The 17,174-nt window shown below is 47.1% G+C and overlaps 1 protein-coding gene across 1 annotated transcript in view; it reads right to left on the reverse strand.

Annotated features, from left to right (window-relative positions):
• The window catches only part of tenm3 (teneurin transmembrane protein 3), a 55,633-nt gene that overhangs the window by 8,252 nt on the left and 30,207 nt on the right, over nt 1-17,174 (reverse strand). The window contains 25 exon segments of the mRNA XM_057034507.1: nt 594-699; nt 832-970; nt 1,047-1,209; nt 1,645-1,704; nt 1,799-1,972; nt 2,241-2,342; nt 2,505-2,659; nt 2,951-3,058; nt 3,282-3,406; nt 4,325-4,345; nt 5,782-5,959; nt 6,500-6,571; nt 7,508-7,651; nt 8,620-8,755; nt 8,835-8,966; nt 9,041-9,169; nt 9,235-9,367; nt 9,685-9,804; nt 10,542-10,630; nt 10,715-10,845; nt 11,032-11,178; nt 14,289-14,315; nt 15,165-15,350; nt 15,526-15,726; nt 16,388-16,582. Of these exon segments, the coding sequence (XP_056890487.1) occupies nt 594-699; nt 832-970; nt 1,047-1,209; nt 1,645-1,704; nt 1,799-1,972; nt 2,241-2,342; nt 2,505-2,659; nt 2,951-3,058; nt 3,282-3,406; nt 4,325-4,345; nt 5,782-5,959; nt 6,500-6,571; nt 7,508-7,651; nt 8,620-8,755; nt 8,835-8,966; nt 9,041-9,169; nt 9,235-9,367; nt 9,685-9,804; nt 10,542-10,630; nt 10,715-10,845; nt 11,032-11,178; nt 14,289-14,315; nt 15,165-15,350; nt 15,526-15,726; nt 16,388-16,582 (3,173 nt within the window).

A 17,174-nucleotide genomic window follows, 5' to 3' on the forward strand; every position in this document is an offset into this window, starting at 1 on the left:
TATAAAGCCAGGATCAATTCAGGACAGCCAGGTTTTACACAGCATTATTAGTATTTAAAAAACTTTCCTGAAACTAACAGTTTATTTGAATGGATGTTTCATATTACCATCAGCCCCTGTACAGCATCTCAAATGGACAGTGGGAATTTTAACACTGCTTAAATATAGAAAGGAAAACTAAATATTTTATTTAAATGTATTGCACCGAAAAATAAAGTTACATTTTTTAAAAATATTATACAAAAATTGTCCTTAATTATTAAACAACATATATTATAAATGTTGAATAAAACTTTACTGTGCTTAAAATATAAAGTAAAAATTATTATACTGGAGAATTAAAAGAGCAGGTAAGTGTGAACTGAAATATAACACTTGCACTTAATGCGACTTAATTTAGTCTCATTTCCTTTATTTATATAAAAGAATGAAAAATCATAGGTTTTAAAAACATATTGGGCTGTTATATTACATATTTAATTTTTATTTTATATTAAATTCAGTGATCCCACTTTCTACCGCTAGATGGCGCAAAATGACCATTAGTGGTTCACGAATGCCACTTTCAAAAAGACCGTGTTCAATCGTCTCACCTGGTTGTCAGGGGCAACCACTCGCACTGGCATCCTATTAGTGTCTCGACGGATACGGAGCGTATTTCCATTGCTGTCCGTTACCGCGGTAACATCCTCTTCATTGCTAAAGATGAGATAGCGCACAAGAAAAACGGACAGAACTTTTACAAGAGTACTCCGTGTGCACATTATATACTGGATATGAGTTAGTGCACGCTATATTCTAGTGATGCTTGACCTTTGACCACCCACCGACCTGTAGCTGAAGTTGTACATATAGTCTCCGGTGACGAGCGACATGGTGAACTGATGAGTGCCGTTCACGTCAAAGACGTAGAGCTCCTGGGAGGTGGGACAAGCCACTTCATAGGACCCGAGGCCGGACGGGAGCGAACCTGGAGGCGCGAGGCGTGGCGGTGAGGCCGAAACAGTGCACGTGTCAATCCTTTTTTCTGTTGGTTTAACACCTACCGGCAGTCTGTCGATTTTGCTGAATCGCCCGTATGCGGATGTTTCCCAGGTCGGCGAAGAAGAGCGTCCCATCCGGAGACACGGCCAGCGAGGAGGGACAGTTGAGCCTGGCGTCTTTGGCGTAGCCACTTTCTGACTGATAACAGTCACAGTTGGCGTCGTTCTGCAAGACAGAGGGAGGAGAGTGACGCGTGGAAGTGGATTCCCACATCAACGCCGTTTTATTCCTCCTCCCAGAGGATCCCCCTGCTTCCCTGGACATCCACACCCACCTCCAGGGAGCGGAGGTTTTATCCACACGCTCATTCATCTCTTAGAGTCTATTATGAACAAAAATGCTTCCTTATTCTCACAAGTTGCATCTGCTCCAGGGCCGAGATCAACTTCCTCTCCGACAGGAAGTCACAGCGGTTCCTTCAGGAACTTAAGACGAAGGTTGACGTTACCTCAGCCTCTAACGCGCCTGAGTCCTACACGCTTATTTTAGCGCTCGCTGACATTTTTCTTTTGCGAGCTCGTGGAAGAATTGAGAAAAGTACGAAAGGAAAACAAGCAAGCAGGTGCAACCGTTAACGAGCAGCCATAACCGTGTAATCACCTTGCAGTCACAGTCAGACGGCGCTCCGGCGATCAGGGTCATTTCTCCATCGGTGGACACCTGTTGGGTCACGACGTTTCGCATATTTTACAACATCCGGATGAAATAAGACGGGCTAAAAAGGCGCAGGTGAGCCCGAGCTGGACCGGGTTACCTGGCGGATGCGGTGGACCTTCTTCTCATCGGTCTCTGCGATGTAGAGGGTGCCGCTGTAGGACAAGGCTATAGCTGTGGCCCCCTCCAGCATGGTCTGGACCGCTCGGTTCCCCATGGTGTATTCGATCCCCGGCACCTGGCAGTGCATCGGACGCCCTGCCACGATACGGACCTGAACACACACACACACACACACACACACACACACCACACACACACACACACACAGGGGTGTTACCAAACCAGCCATCCATTTTACTGCAATAGGTTCCTGATTAGAGTCATTGGGGGGGGGCAGAGCCGCTCCTGACTGTGTTACTTCAGTACAGCCTTAACAACCAAACGTGCTTCCTGTTTCAGACGGGTTTATTGATTGATTCCCTTTATGTGTGTTGTGATATTGATTTGAACGACTAAAAAAGAAACAAACGAAACGCCACCTGTCCGTTTTCGGTGATCTGCAGCACAACGTTGTTGTCCAGGACGTAGATGGAGTTGTCCATCGGATTTATGGCTAAATCCGTGGGCCACTCTAAACGGACCTGCCAAACAGAAGCAGAGGTGGGAGAGGGTCAAAAGGTCAAAGGTCGCGGGCAGTGAATGGCGGCGCGTCTGTCGTCACCTGGGACACGAGGTCCCTGCTGCGCTGACCTTTGATTACTAACTTAACAATTCCATCTTTTTGGTATTATGTTGCACGGCACCTGTCGTATGTGCATGCTCGTGTCACAGGTCAGGGGTCGAGCAGAGGTCAGGTCGTGGCTGCCCAGCACCGTGGAGATGATCCCATTAAGGTCCACTTTCCTGATCATCGTCCCGTCCACGAAATAGATCAGACCGTTTCGGTCGACGGCGACCCCTAAAGCCCGGAGAAGAGTTGATTACTTGAATCCGCTCGTCCTATTGGCTCAGCGGGTAAAACCAGACGCAACAACCAGCTAACCACCATCGGTTAGCTCAACATTTGGGGAATAGTATCTGGTATCCTGCAGGGGTGGACTGAAAGGAGCGAAGGGTCTCTCCCAGCCAAACGAACGGATCCATTCCCAGGAATGCTGCACCCAGCTCTTCTTCTTCTGAGTTTTAGTTCCCCCCGTGTCAGCTTTGCTAATAGTAATTAATCGAGGGCATTATCTGTCTCTCTCTCTACCTTTGGGTCCCAGCAGCTGCGCCTCTGTGGCTTTTCTCCCATCTCCACATCGCGCTTCATCGAACGGAGGACACTGCTCGCCCGTACCTGCCACCACCTCTGCGTTGCCTGAAGCCAAACACACACACACACACACACACACACACACACACACACACACACACACACACACACATGAGTCTGCCTGCTGGATAACGGTGATGTTTGAACCATGGAAAGTGGAGTGTTAAACGATGTCTTTACCACCATTTATTGGGGAAACGGCGATAACGAGCAGCAGGAGCCCCGTTAATGCATCATACCGACGGGAGGAAGAGAGTTGAATTCTTACCAATGAGGTCACGCACGCCGCTGAGCATCTTGGGTCGGTAGATGCGCCGCGAGTTTGTATCTGACACGTACAGTCGGCCGGTTACTGGGTCGGTGGTCAGGAAGTACCGGTGAGCAGGGTTGTTGCTGTTGACACGGGGACGGGGGGGTGGGGGGGTGGGGTCAAAAGAAGAAGAACCACAGGAATGATTGACGACTTTAGTGGCATCATGGCTGCGATGACTGAAGGCTTGTGAACAACATGTGAGCCTGAGCACTCGTGAGAAAAGGAGGGGGAGGGATAACGATGTAACACCACTTAAAGATTAAATTGATGCATAAGAAGAAACCTTCCAGAAACACACACAAATCCTTGCACTTCTATCTTTGTGAGGTCTTTCATAGGCATAATGTATTCTCCAGCTCTTGTCCTGACCCAAAGCATCCCAACGAACCCCCACGATCCAGTTCCAACCCCACCCTTAAAACCAGGTCTCAAGCCTAAAACAGTCGTTGTGAGGAGCAGCCAAAATGTCCTCACTTTGCTAGTAGAATGCAGATATTGGTACTCAGTATGCAGCAAACACAAGGACACACACACTTTAGGGAGAGTTCATTAACATTAAAAACATCTTCTAGAAAAGCCTTAAGCAGACTCATTTATCTCAGCTCTTATTACCCAGGCCTATTATCTCATCCCTGGAAGCCTCTGACCTCCTGACTAATCACGGGTTCCTTAGCGGTCCCGTCTCAAGCTTCCCTCTCCTGAAACTTCCTGTGGACTCTCCATGAAGCACAAAGCTTTTCTCAGCTCTCCTGCTGAGGTTTGGGCAGCACCAGGCGTTCGGAGCCAACAAAAGGTTTCCGTGTGATTCATGAAACGTCAATGAGACCATTTCTGTCTGAATACAGGGGCTCAATAAAAGAACCACAAGGGAAGATGTGGCGTCAGAAAGAACCTGTTGAGCAACCTGGGCCACAACCTGGGCCACAGCGCTCTGCCTGTAGACGCCAGTCAACGATATCAAAGGGAATGTGGGGGTTAAAAAGATGAATAGCTCTTACCTATGTCTGAAATCTTTGTTTCTTTCAAACAATGCAGGCAAATAAAGCAAAGTAGAGAAGAAACAGTGTTAGTAGATATTGAGGTCTTTGATCCCCAAACTTAACATCGAGCAGCACATTAATCAGTGATAAATAGGGGTTGAGTGAGCTTAAGAGTTCAGTATCAGTAAATATGGGGACCGGACCAGAGAGGCGTCTCTATTCTACGGTTAGGAACAGAATTCTTTAAGAAAATCAAAATCTCAGCTCAATAATCAAGTAATCTGGCAGGTCTGGACACCCTGGAGGAGCCGTGTGACCTGAGCAACTGCTGAGGGGCAACACCCAAAACTACTGAGGCGGACAGAGCGAGGAGGGGAAATGGTCCGTGGTCACCAGCAACCACCGCTGTTTCCACATTTGCCTCCTCGTCGCACCCGTCGTCCGGCAAGAACCCACTCGCAATCACCGTGGTGTCCCGCTGAGCCAGTTTGACTTCCTGGACGTGTGAGTTTAATCTCTGGGCAGCGTGGTAGCATCCGTCTGGAGGCAGAGCTCAGATCAGGAGCAGAGGAATGCCAGCGTGTTGTGCACGGACGTCAGCCAGTGAGTCAGCGGCGACTCGCAGCGAACTGCGTACAAATACACCCGGACTGATAGATTACTCAGAGATGACATTTAAAGAGGGATCTGCTGGCTGCCTGGCACGTTCGGGGATTTCAGGGAATCAAAGCCGACCAACGGAGATTCCAAGTTCTGTTGTCAGCGTCAAAATACAGAAAACAGGAGCCATAACTGATGAAGACACCATTTGTTCTGATAAGGCAAGGCTATAATAATAATAATATTAATCAGGAGCTGCCATTTGTTCTGATAAGGCAACGCTATAATAATAATAATATTAATCAGGAGCTGCCAGGTCCCGGCCTTTCGGAGTTCTGCTCTGTGATGTTGATGTGTGTGTGTAATGCGCAGGGAGCTGGTTCGTCCTGTCTTCTGTGCTTCCTTTATCCTCATTATACACACTCCCGTGAGCTCTGTGTCCTGCGAAGCTATCGAGCAGTCGGCTTCCCCGCTCCCCTGTGTCAGATCCTACGTTTCTGTATTCTAATCATGTCGTCCTTGTTCTCTGTGTGACGACTCTGCTTCTGTTCTTCAGAAGATTTGAAGTTGGAGCTTAGTGTGGATCCACCCTCGCACTCGAGGAATGGCCGCCCTTGGATCTGCTCTGGTGAATTTACATTACAGGTCCCTGTTCGGCTGATCCAAAGGACCAACTGTGCGCAGGCTGAAGAGGCCGCCGCCGCCACTGCCGCTCCCCGGCAATCCACAAAGGTTATAGAAATAGTTAAGAAAGAAAAACAACTCAAGGAGACCTTACAGGAAGTGACAACACGTTGTCTCAGTGTGTTATGCAGATACGAAACCAGCCGAAATCAAGAAAAACAGTTCCCAGCCGGCCGGCCGCTCAATCTTACCTCAGCTCCATGACACTGGTGACATTCCCGGAGGGAAAGATCCTCCTGATGTAGTTAAAGTCTCCCACGAAAACGCTGCCATCAGCTCCACAAGCCAGCGCCAGGGGGGCCAGAAGTTTGTTGCCTTCTGCCTGCCCATTACAGCTGGGGCAGGAAATGCTACGGCGGCGGCCATTTCCTGCAGCATTAGGTTCAACTCAATCAAAAACAAGAGCAAGACACCCGCGGAGACAAATTCCATCCATCGCTCGCTGCAAAGATCCACATAATCCGGCGTGTTTTCTCTCTTCCTGACATAGAGAAACTGGGGCTTTAGCAGCTTTACATCCTCGGCCGCAGCGTGAAGTCTCTCGCTCTGGTTGTGCTCAAACATAGAATTACAAAAAACAGACAATTTTCCTTTAGCTTTAGCGCAGCCAGTCAGGTGGGATGTGCTAGTTTTAGCGCGTGGGGTGATGGAAACACCAACTCACTGCATGAATAAACAAATAACCCTAACACGCTTCTTTATGCCATTTATCAGGTTGCATCATTAACACAGACCCCCTGGGTTCAGCGTTATTCCTCCCTGAGTCGCCAGGGGGCGCTGCAGCCCACCGCAGCAGCCATCAACACTATTCCGGATTATGCAGCAAGTGAGAACGGGGACCAGTCTCAGATGTAACTTCATAACGTTAGTTTGCTCAATCAACAGAAATAAATAAACAAACTAACTTACCCATGATGCTTTTGATGACATGAGGCTGCTGGGAAATGAACTTGTTCTCCCCGTCGCCCTTGTACAGAATACCTGGGAGCATAAAGAGCAGTTTAGGACAAAAAGATGGCTCCCACATGTTTTCAGTAGCATTCAAATATCAGAAAGAAGTGCTGATAATAAATGTAGGATTCAGATTCATCACACTGTTATTTATGAGGTATCATAATCACGCATAGATGACATCATGCACATGCTTCCAGCTGAAGCTGAATCATAAAGCATTATATCTAACCTGCCAACTATGAGCATGTATTATTATTATTATTTTTCAATAAACTCAAGTGTGACTCTGAGAATTCTTTCCCTTAGTTTGCTCATAAACAGCCAAACGTTTTGACATTCCTCAATGAAGAGGAGCCGGATGAACATTTTATGGCATTTATAAACTATTGTCCCTCAAATCTCTACTTTAGTAGAGAAGATGGAGGGATCTACCTTCGTTATTGTGGCATTTAAATGCACCGTAACCCAGCAAACCTTCTAAATTGATAAAAGAAACACCAATTTGGAGCAGCTGTAATGTCAGCCGGGGATTAGAGCAGCATCAAAAACGTGTTTAAACTGAGTTCTGAACGACATCGGGAGCCTTCAACATCGGCCTCGCTGTTTGCTCGCCGATATTGGTTTATATGAGTGTGCTCCGTTTCTTTACTTATCCTGTAGCCGTGGTGACAGAGGTGCGGCTAGGTGTAAACACAGTGTGAATAAATGTGCATCTAATTCTGGTTAGCCACCCTACGGCCTTCATTTTAGAAAAGAGGCAATATTTCTCATTGCATCGTTAACCTGTCGTTATTACTATTATTACAGTTGTTGATGAGGATAATTTCAATTTCAAATTATTTCCTTCATGGAAAGTCTAAGATAGAGTTTCTACTACTCATTTCTAAAGGATTTCTAAATTTAAAAATAGGGATGCAACCTCCATAATGGTGCAAACATTTCACACATGTAATCGCTGCCCACCGCTTTGCACGTCCAAAATATGGTGTTTGTTCAGCGACCATCCTCCCATATTGGAAGCGTCCAGCTCGTATCCTTGTAGAGTGGCCGTTCTCTTCTCCCACAGGATGAGGTCCAGGCAGGATTCATATTCAAACCCCACCGACACTGAGCACACACACACACACACACACACACACGCGCGCACACACACGCACGCACAGGAGCCAATAAACTTGAATTATTTTCAACATCAACAGCGTTTTCGCTGACAAAAACCAACCCAAACACAAATATCCCCCTTTAAACATTATTGTTATTATTAGAGCAAATATGCATATAAATGGCCGTAACCCTGAGCAACCTGCCGCAGTCCCCACCCATCTGAAAACCGCCGCCGTCAACCGAAGGCCCCACAACCGTAATTGGAGCGACAGCCGTGTATCTCCAGGTGAGGGAGACCAGGGAACGATGCCAGAACGCCTCACGTAAATCAGAAAGTCCCTGAAATGATCATTAACTTCATGGCTGAACTCAACATTGACCCCAGAATCTCCTCCTCCTTTCGGTTTGTAACAGTTTGTGTGATGTCAAGTCAAGTATTTCCGCTTCACTTATCAATGTCTGCTCGTCCATCGTTCCTCTGAGCCTCGTTTATGTGTATAACAAGAAGTGATGCAATTAAAAAAAAAAAAAAAAAAAGATTTTCCAGTCCAGAGTCCGTATCCTATTGTGTCGTATTGTGAAATTTACTGGCTGTTGCGTGCGTTTGTTGCGATCCGAGCGTTGGGATTGACTCCTGGAAGCTTAGTGGCTGGAAAATAGAACTGGAGCGAATCTCCGGCTCAGCGGTGCGCCGTGGTTCTTCTGGGGCGCTCCAGAGACGCGGAGCGGCGCTCGCTGTGGAAATGCAGCTGTTCGCTAATATGGGAGCGGCGCTCGGCACTTAAACTGGGGCCATGAGTTTGCTTACAGAGAGGAAGCCTGCGTTCTGTCCGCAGGGTGCAAGACAAACCCGAAACCTCCACATGATTAAGGAATCGACTAAATAATCAATGGCAAAAAGCAACATTTCACAGGGAGTTTAGCGGCTTCGGCGCCATCGGGGTGCTCAGCTAACGACGACTTGAACTCACCCACTGCCTCCGACAGGCCGTACACACGCTGCCCATAAGCGTCCGTTTTGTCCCAGATGTAGGTGTAGGATAGATTGGGTTGTGCAGGAAACCACTTCTGGAAGAGCCGACCCACCACTGCGACCATAAGATGAACCTGGAGGAACCGGGAGCGTTTTTTTTTTTTTTTTGGGGGTGTCACATGGTTTTATAAATATCTTCAGATGTTGTCTCACCTTCATCAGGTTAAAGGGCACGGAGGACTGTGTCATCGCGACCTTGAGGACGGGTTTATACCCTGAAGCTCTGGAACTGAGGTAGGTCATCTTCAGATCGCTGCCTGGGATCAAGACTTCTTCTTGTAAAACCTGACGCGGAAGAAATGCATCAACACGTGCAGACCTGTAATTAACGCAGGCATATGAAGAGGGATAGATGTTACCTGTGTTTCAGGTACGATGGGGCCGTTCCCGGCTGCGCTTCTGTAAAACCTGGAGACTAGAGACGCGACAATGACGGGACCGGGTCTGACGAAACCGCTGAGGTCACAGCTCGGAATGTCGTTCCCCTCCTGAAGAGAGAAGAATAAGCAGTTGGTTCATTTAAACCTTTTTCTCCTGGCCGGGCGCTGCTCACCTTTTTCATGACAAGCGTGTCCATCACGTAGAACACGTTCCACGGCACCCACACGGTTCTGTACTGGTTGAGGAACGGCGCCCGCTCAAAGCTGAGCGTGAGGGAGGCGCCTCCGTTCGTCAGAAGATCAAACCTTTGCGTCAGTAACAGGAAAAATGCAAGTTAGCGTTAGCATGCTATCAGTATAGTCACCTACGGTCACATTTTCAAGATTCAAGATTCAAGAGTACTTTATTGATCCCTTTAGGGGGTGTCCATCAGGGAAATTAGCATCTCCAAAGAAACGTACAGCACTTGTTTTAAAGCACAACGAGTGTGAATTATAAAAGAGACGTGAGCTTCATAAATGTGAAATGCCCCTGAGGCTAAAGCATCGGTGGCTGGGATGTTCAAAGATGCGAAAACAAATCAGGTGAAAGGATTTGGGGATTTAAATGAAGAGTTACACACATGCCATCCTTGCGGGTGATGGTGTATCCGTATTGTGGATAGTCGACAAATGTCACGTTGACTCCGATCAAAGGTGTCCCGTCTGCTGTCAATACCTGACCTCGAATTATAGACACCAGGCTAGAGACAGAGACAGAGAGACAGAGACAGAGAGACAGAGAGACAGAGACAGAGAGACAGAGACAGAGAGAGAGAGACAGAGAGAGAGAGACAGAGAGAGACAGAGAGAGAGATAGAGAGACACAGAGAAAGAGAGAGAGAGGTGCATGAATACAGCTGCAGAGTTCTATACCTTACACACAAAAGAAAAAAACACATCCTTGGTGTGTAGATGTGAAGAACATTTCCCCCCAAAAGTAAAAAAAAATTGTAAAAATTGTAAAAAACCTAAAGCTATAAAAGCGTAATTCAAAGAGGCATAAAACGAGGCGGGTACGATGATGTGGTGTCAACGAGCCCCTGAAGCCCTCGTCAGACGGCCCTCGGCGTTGAGCGCGACACTACGGGATTGTGAGGAAGATTGAGGAATCAAATGATCTAAAAATAGAATGAGAAGATTAAAATGGGAAAATAGGACCCTCTAACGCACAACGAATGTAGGTGAAGAGACCGCTCTCGGGGTCCGACTGTCCTGCTGTATGTGAGAGGATCAGCTGATCCCTAAGCTTCCTCTTCTAAGAGGAGATGCTGAGGATCCAGTAGGATGCTGAGATCCAGTAGGTCTACGAGGTACTGGGAGGTATGTTGTGGATGTGAAGCTCACGTGAGGTCTTCCATGTTGTGAATGTGAACCAGATCCTCCCAACCAGCTCATCCCACATCAACAGTGAGGTGCATCAGCAAAGTCAGGTGGTTACCTTTTATTAAACGGACTGTCTCCGGTGACGATGTGGGTCGATTCGGGTCCAACTAAAAAGTGAATGCGCTGATAAAACGACCTGGCCGCCTGAGGAAAACACAACGAGAACGGTGCTTGATGCTTCTCTCTTAGTCAGCACACGGCGAGCGCACTCCTGTGTCCCTTTCTTACTTGCTGAGGATCTAATGAAGACGGAGACTGACTGAGCACCTCCACCGGATCAGGAGATCCTTTGCAATATAGATGGTTCTGACAGGAAAGCTGCAGACAGCAGTCGGGGTCCAAACAGTCAACCAGGCCATCTGAAACGGGAGAGATCTGAAAAGTGACTGCTGGGATGACACAGACATCACCGGAAAATGTGTTTCAGTCGTTCGGAGCCACTACTTCTTTTAAATCTCTTAAGTAGCTTGTCAGATTTAATGGCCTTTATCGGAGAGCTAACAGCTAACCGCGGCTATACAGCAGAAATCCTGACTTTAACATACCTCCTTCGTTGTCCTTGCCGTCAGTGCAGAGCGTTTCCATGGCTACGTGACACCCGGCCCCTCTCCAGCCTGGCTGGCAAATGCAGTGCCATCCGCTGGCTTCCAGGGTGCATCTCCCATTGTTGTTGCAGAACCCTGGACAACCCTCTGGGAATAAGGAAGGAAGAACCGTTTCTGGATGTGACTGAGTCGAAGGATCCAGGCTGGTTTTAACAGTAAAAAGTGTGAAACAATTTATTTTTTCTTTTCCAATAACACCCGAAAACTTGATTTATTTCAAATGTTTATGCCAACGTTTTTGGAATTTCTTTTAAAAAAGGTTCTGAAACATAATTTTCGAATCATCCCAGGCAGGTTTTAAAAGGTCGATCCAATCATTGTGTCGCGTAACCCCGGTTAGGACCGCATCCGGGAATAATCTACGCTGTGAATGTTGGGGAACAGACACCGGAAAAATTATGAATGTAATACGACAGTAAATTTTCAGGCCTGCTGGAAATATTTTGCTGATGCTTTGTTAGAATTACAGCCTTCCTATGGAATGTTTAGCTTACGTGGGCTGCGGGTACGACAGGAACATTCCAATCATTTCCCCCCGATCCATCGAGTTGATAACGGGGATCATTGAGAGGAATGAGTCAGGAAAACTCTCCTCGCTCGGCTGCTCAAATCAAAGTCAGCATGATGAGAAGGACAAGCCTCAGTTCATTCTCATCAATGCTATCGTTCCCAAAAATGAAACCAGCATTATTATTTCTTAAATGTCACTTTTGATATCCCAATTCCGACTTGTGCCTGGAGGGTTTTTATGGCATCTGCGGGAGAGAACAGTTCCGATCTCAAGGATGGATGATTACCTATAAAAAAGTATCATTTTTCAAACACTTCCAGGTGTAATAAACGCTGTTTCAGAAGCTTTTTGTAAATAATATTTTTTTAAAAAGGGTGCATCAGCACAAATGTTAGCTGTCAGTAGCTCCAGTAAAACAAACAAACAAACAAACAAACAAACAAACAAAAACCCTTAAAAAGAACAAAGCATTAAACTATGACATGTATATTTAAGTGTGTGTCATGACTTTACAGCTAAATGGACAGACAGGCTGAAAAACAGATAAATAGTGAGGCAGATCAACAGGTTCCACTACAGACTGACAGGGACGGTTGTACTTTCACATGAACTGCTAAGGTTACAACGCCAAAACGGGAGCACTGGTTCAATCAGCATATACACAAATCACAGTCGGTGAAACAGCCACAGGAACGCTTGTTCCCTAAACGGTTTTGAGCACAGAAGATTCTGTCAGGCCAAATTAAACGACGTCTGAGGGGAAACAGCCGTAACCATGACAAAGAGGGCAAGGTGTCCTGAGTAGGGAGCTTGTGGCGAGGAAATGTGCAGAGTCATTGGTTAAAATCCATGTGAAAACACAACAAAGAGACAGACTGAGAACACACACACACACACACTGGAGAGAAAAGGCAAGAAAAAGGGGTGCAGATGAAATGATGGGACACCCCACCCTTGTTAGGACTTAAGGATTAATTACCTTTAAATCCTGAAAATAGGAGAGGGCACAAGGGAGAGAGGGAGGAAATTAAGGGAAAAGGTAAATCAACTCAAACGCAGCACTGCCAAATACACTCAAATGAACATGACAATGGAGTCCGGAGACGAGAAGGACGGCGCCGGCTCAGGACGGCGGGGACAACTTTGTAGAAAACATTAGAGATAATACCGTACAACTAAACGTGGTTAAAGTGCCCACGACGCCTGACAGTTTCATCAACATCTTTCAATCCAATTAACACCGGATCGTATAATTATTGAAGAAAGTCACTTTCTAATTAGTCTGAGATCAAGTTAACCCAGTGTTAAATTTGAGAAACTGTATTAAAAATGAGAATCTTATCATATGCATGTGGGGTGGCGGCGTGCACACTGCTAAAGTAGGAATTTCAGGAAGATGACGGCGATATCCAGCCAATTAGTCGGTTTGTAGTTTATTTTCCTTTAGCGAAAAGAAGCTTAAAAAAAAGTGCGTCCACCTCACTTATCGGTGTTGCAGCAGTTAGAAAACTCTCCTGCTTGTTCCATCAGCGACCTCATCTCCAATAATCACCCTACGGTAATGAAACTGCGCTATCTCGGACCGCGCCACTCCGGAACCGATAGAAGCGACGGCTGAGATTGTCACAGTCTATCTCCCCCCTTTCACAGACATCTACGCCACGTTACAGCCCGCTGGGGGAAAAAATACGCCATTAGCGAGATGATGCGAGCTGTTTTTCCGGTGTTCTCTGGCTCTCTTCTTCAGAGATTTCAGAGTGGTAATCCCATAAAGGATGGCAAAGTTCAACGTCCAGGTACAGCTAAACGGAGTTGGAGTTGTGTGAGGTCACGGGGAACAGCTCTTGGGTGGTTAGGAGATTCTGGTCCAGCATCTGGTAGGTGAGGAGGGGGAAGCAGCAACACTGTTTGGGGCGGGAATGGGGTGATGCTGACCTCAGCTCGGAATGTTGCGAATCCGTGGAAGTTCTCAGTCCCAGTGAGGAAACAGGGTCATGGAACATGGGGCTCTCCAGGGTCCAGGTGGTTATAAAGCACTGTGGGGCCAAGGCCCTGGGGTCTATGAGGTCCTCCTGGAGCTCCTCACAGCTCTGGATGCTTCACAGCTGAAGTCCCTCAGTGGGGAGGCTGAAGGGAGCGTGTGGGTTTGACCCACAAGTCTACATGTGCTTTGTGGAACTGAAAATACGGTCTACCACGTCCCTTGGGTATTCCTGAGGGGGTCCGACACGTCCGATTTTCTAGGTACGTCCCAGGTGTGAAGGGTCAAGCTGGGCGGCCTCAGGATCGGGTCTGTGCGCTGCAGATGATGTGGTTCTGTTGGCTTCATAAAGCTCCCGACTCACCCTCGCCTATAGTCCCGGGCTGAGCGGAGTGACAGAAAGCAAAACACCTCGGACACAAGCGGCAGGACGGAGTCCACGGTCTCCTCTCCGCTTGGACAGAAGTTTGCAAAGGGTGGAAACCTTTTAAAAGCATGTTGAATTTAAATGTACATGGTAAAAATAAACAAAATGAGGTCCGCCCCTGCCTGGCGAGTGCCTGATTGATGCTACCGATGACTTGCAAAGACGTTTCAGCATTAGTGTTTCCGAAGTCTATCCATATTTGCGTCATTGTGGTCACCATATAGTTTTCTATATCTTACATCTAAGACAAAAACGGGAGGGAGAAAAGACTACAGTACCTTTCACTCTAATGTCCGGACTGTGTGCTTAAGAAGGAAAGACAGAAAGAAAAAAGAAAGAACAGTTACGGAAAGTAGGCGGTGAGGTCAGAAGGTTGAATGCGGGAACCATTATGGATCTACGGTGTTTGTGCACTTTTTAGCTCTATAATAATCAGAAAGGTCTCATTAAGGGGGCATTGTTATTTCAGCTGATGATAAATCATTGATATATTTAACAATCGTAAACATTCCAAAACTGTAGGTGAAAATAAACATCTGGAGTTATGCAAAATAAGAAAGAAGCATCCGGTTCAGTGCCTTTCCACGTTGCACGTGCTTCCCTTTAGCTGGGGCAACACTTGGGGAGGTTTAGCCTCCGATTTGCTACCCCGGACGTTTGGGGGGGCAGAATAAAGGCGCCCAACCCCGATCCTCAACGTGTGGAGTCGATACAACAGGCGACAGGAGTTCTGATCTGCCCGACACCAACGGCTACAGCCAATGAGAGAGCGCCGAGCAGGAAGGCTCAAAAACTATTTTTAGTGGCTAAAATCAGACACCCACTGACAGGATGCACCTATTAATGTTTTCTAACACTGTATTATCTCAAAGTTCAGCAGTGGAAAACAATTTCAACGGCGCTGTCAATCAACAGAAGTTCAGGAAATGTAAACTCTAACATTAAACGTCATCACATGAGTAGCCATTAGCATGTGTGTTAGCGTGTTAGCCGGATCGCTGCTAAAAATACCAACTCGTCTCCGATCGACCTCTTGTGAGGTCATGTTTGATCTGAGAACACTGCGTCTCCCCCAGTCTTCTTGGTGGATAATATGTCCATGTCTGCATTATGTGTCAGTGTGCACGTGTGTGCTCGTGGTCTTGGCAACTCACCAATGTTGCAGTGCTCTCCCGTCCATCCTTGGTCACACTCACACTTTCCCTCCTTGCAGACTCCATTCTTGCTGCACAGCGGATGGCAGGACCTCTGCTCACACAGCGTTCCGCTCCAGCCTTCCTCACAGCGACACACACCGCTGTAGCATATACCGTGGTTACCACAGTCCACGTCACAGTCCTCTGTTGAAGAATTAGGTCGGGGGAAAAAGGAAAAAAAGGGTTTGTACGAAACCGGTAGTTCCTATTGGCTGTCCTCCAATATAAACAACACAAACAACACGTGCGTATTCCAGAAACCATAATAAAAAAAAGCTATAGAGTAACGCTGTTATACAAAAGGTTAAAAATGACAAACCAATAGAGCAGTCAGGTCCAGTCCAGTTCTGGTTGCACGTGCAAGTGCTGGTGTCTGTGTTGTACGTGCCGTGACCAGAACACTGGTCGGGACACACGGCCTTGGCAATCTCACAGTTAGCGCCGCCCCAGCTGGGCTGACAGTGACACTCGCCGTTGATGCACAGGCCGTGGGATGAGCAGCTGGGGTCTATGCAGTCCACTGACGGACAGGTGAAAGAAAAGAGACAGAGTTAAGCATCGCTTCACATACAGTAGCTAGCTAACTAACTTGTTTTAAAACACTGCTCCACATATGAGGCGTAACATTACGAACGCCTGACTATGGCTGTGTTGGTCCCATTGCAAAAACAGCGCTGACTAGTCAAAGAATGGACTGCTTTGTCTGGAACCAAGATGTTGGCAGCAAGATCCCTCAAAGGTTGAAGCTGGAGCCTCCACGAGAACGTAACGTCTTCTTCTATTGCTCCTTATTCACGTGCTGTTAGCATTTTGAGCTAAAGGAGCTCGTCTGTTGGCTCGCACCACCCGGGCCGGCCTTCGCTCCACAAGTGCATCGGCTCACCGCTCTTCCTTACTCTTGTCAGTGGTCATAATGTTATTCCTGATCTGTATGTATGGTTAACGATAAGCGTAATTCCCTGGAATTTGGGCTGGTGCATCAATGCAGGCAAGTTAAATCAATGCTGATGACATTTAACAATCAATTACAAAGCACGAGTGTGTTCCTGTTGATCATTTTTATCATTTAAAGTCTCAGTTAAGAAACAGTCTCGCTATTGACTGTTAAAAGAAGCCAAATGTTCATTATATATATAAAAATATATATATAATATAATAAGGAAACAAGTAATCAACTTTACCTTCTTCACAGTTGTCACCCTTGTAACCAGTATTGCAAATGCAGGCACCCATTAAGCAGATCCCGTGTCCTCCACAGTGGATGTCAATGCACTGGTTGGCTGGTACATCACATTCCATACCTTTCCACCCGCTGTAGCACTGGCAGCGGCCGTGCGAGTACTGGCCGTTACCATTGCACAGAACTGGACAGGCCACTGGAACACAAAGCAGTAAAACACTTCAACCACTAAAGTGGAGGGAAGCTCCTAATGTGACCAGAGGGGCTGGTAATCAGTCTTCCCAACCAGCTTCCTGACAGTAGACAGTGTAGACCGACGTCTCTCCTTAGTAAAGGACGCCGGGACAGCCTCCAGATGGAGTTTCGGGCGTCTCCAGTGAGAAACAAGATGGAACTTTGTGGTAATGTTTCTACGCATCCTGAAGGAAACCAGGCCCGACACCGTCCTGACGGCCAACTTTCACGAGAAGCGTCTGTCGCTGCGAATGAGGGGGCGACCGAGGGCGCGTACCCTCGCCCACTGGAGGCCGCCGCAAAACCACGCGAGAACTGCGACTACTCCCACGCGATCAAGCAATTAAAACGCATTAGAATGTACCTGAAATGATAAACGACTGTTTGAACTGAACATCCGTGCAAAAAAAAAGCTTTACGCCGCGTCTTCTTCTCTCAGTTTGTATCCTTGAAGGAAGTACTTGTGGTGGTTCCTCTCCACTCATCAATTTCCCCTCGTCCATCTTCCCTCAGAACCTCACTTCAAAAAATTGTGTTACAGGATGTTATTATCA

Source organism: Takifugu flavidus, chromosome 6, assembly GCF_003711565.1.
Source record: "Takifugu flavidus isolate HTHZ2018 chromosome 6, ASM371156v2, whole genome shotgun sequence".
In the NCBI taxonomy this organism is placed as follows: domain Eukaryota; kingdom Metazoa; phylum Chordata; class Actinopteri; order Tetraodontiformes; family Tetraodontidae; genus Takifugu; species Takifugu flavidus.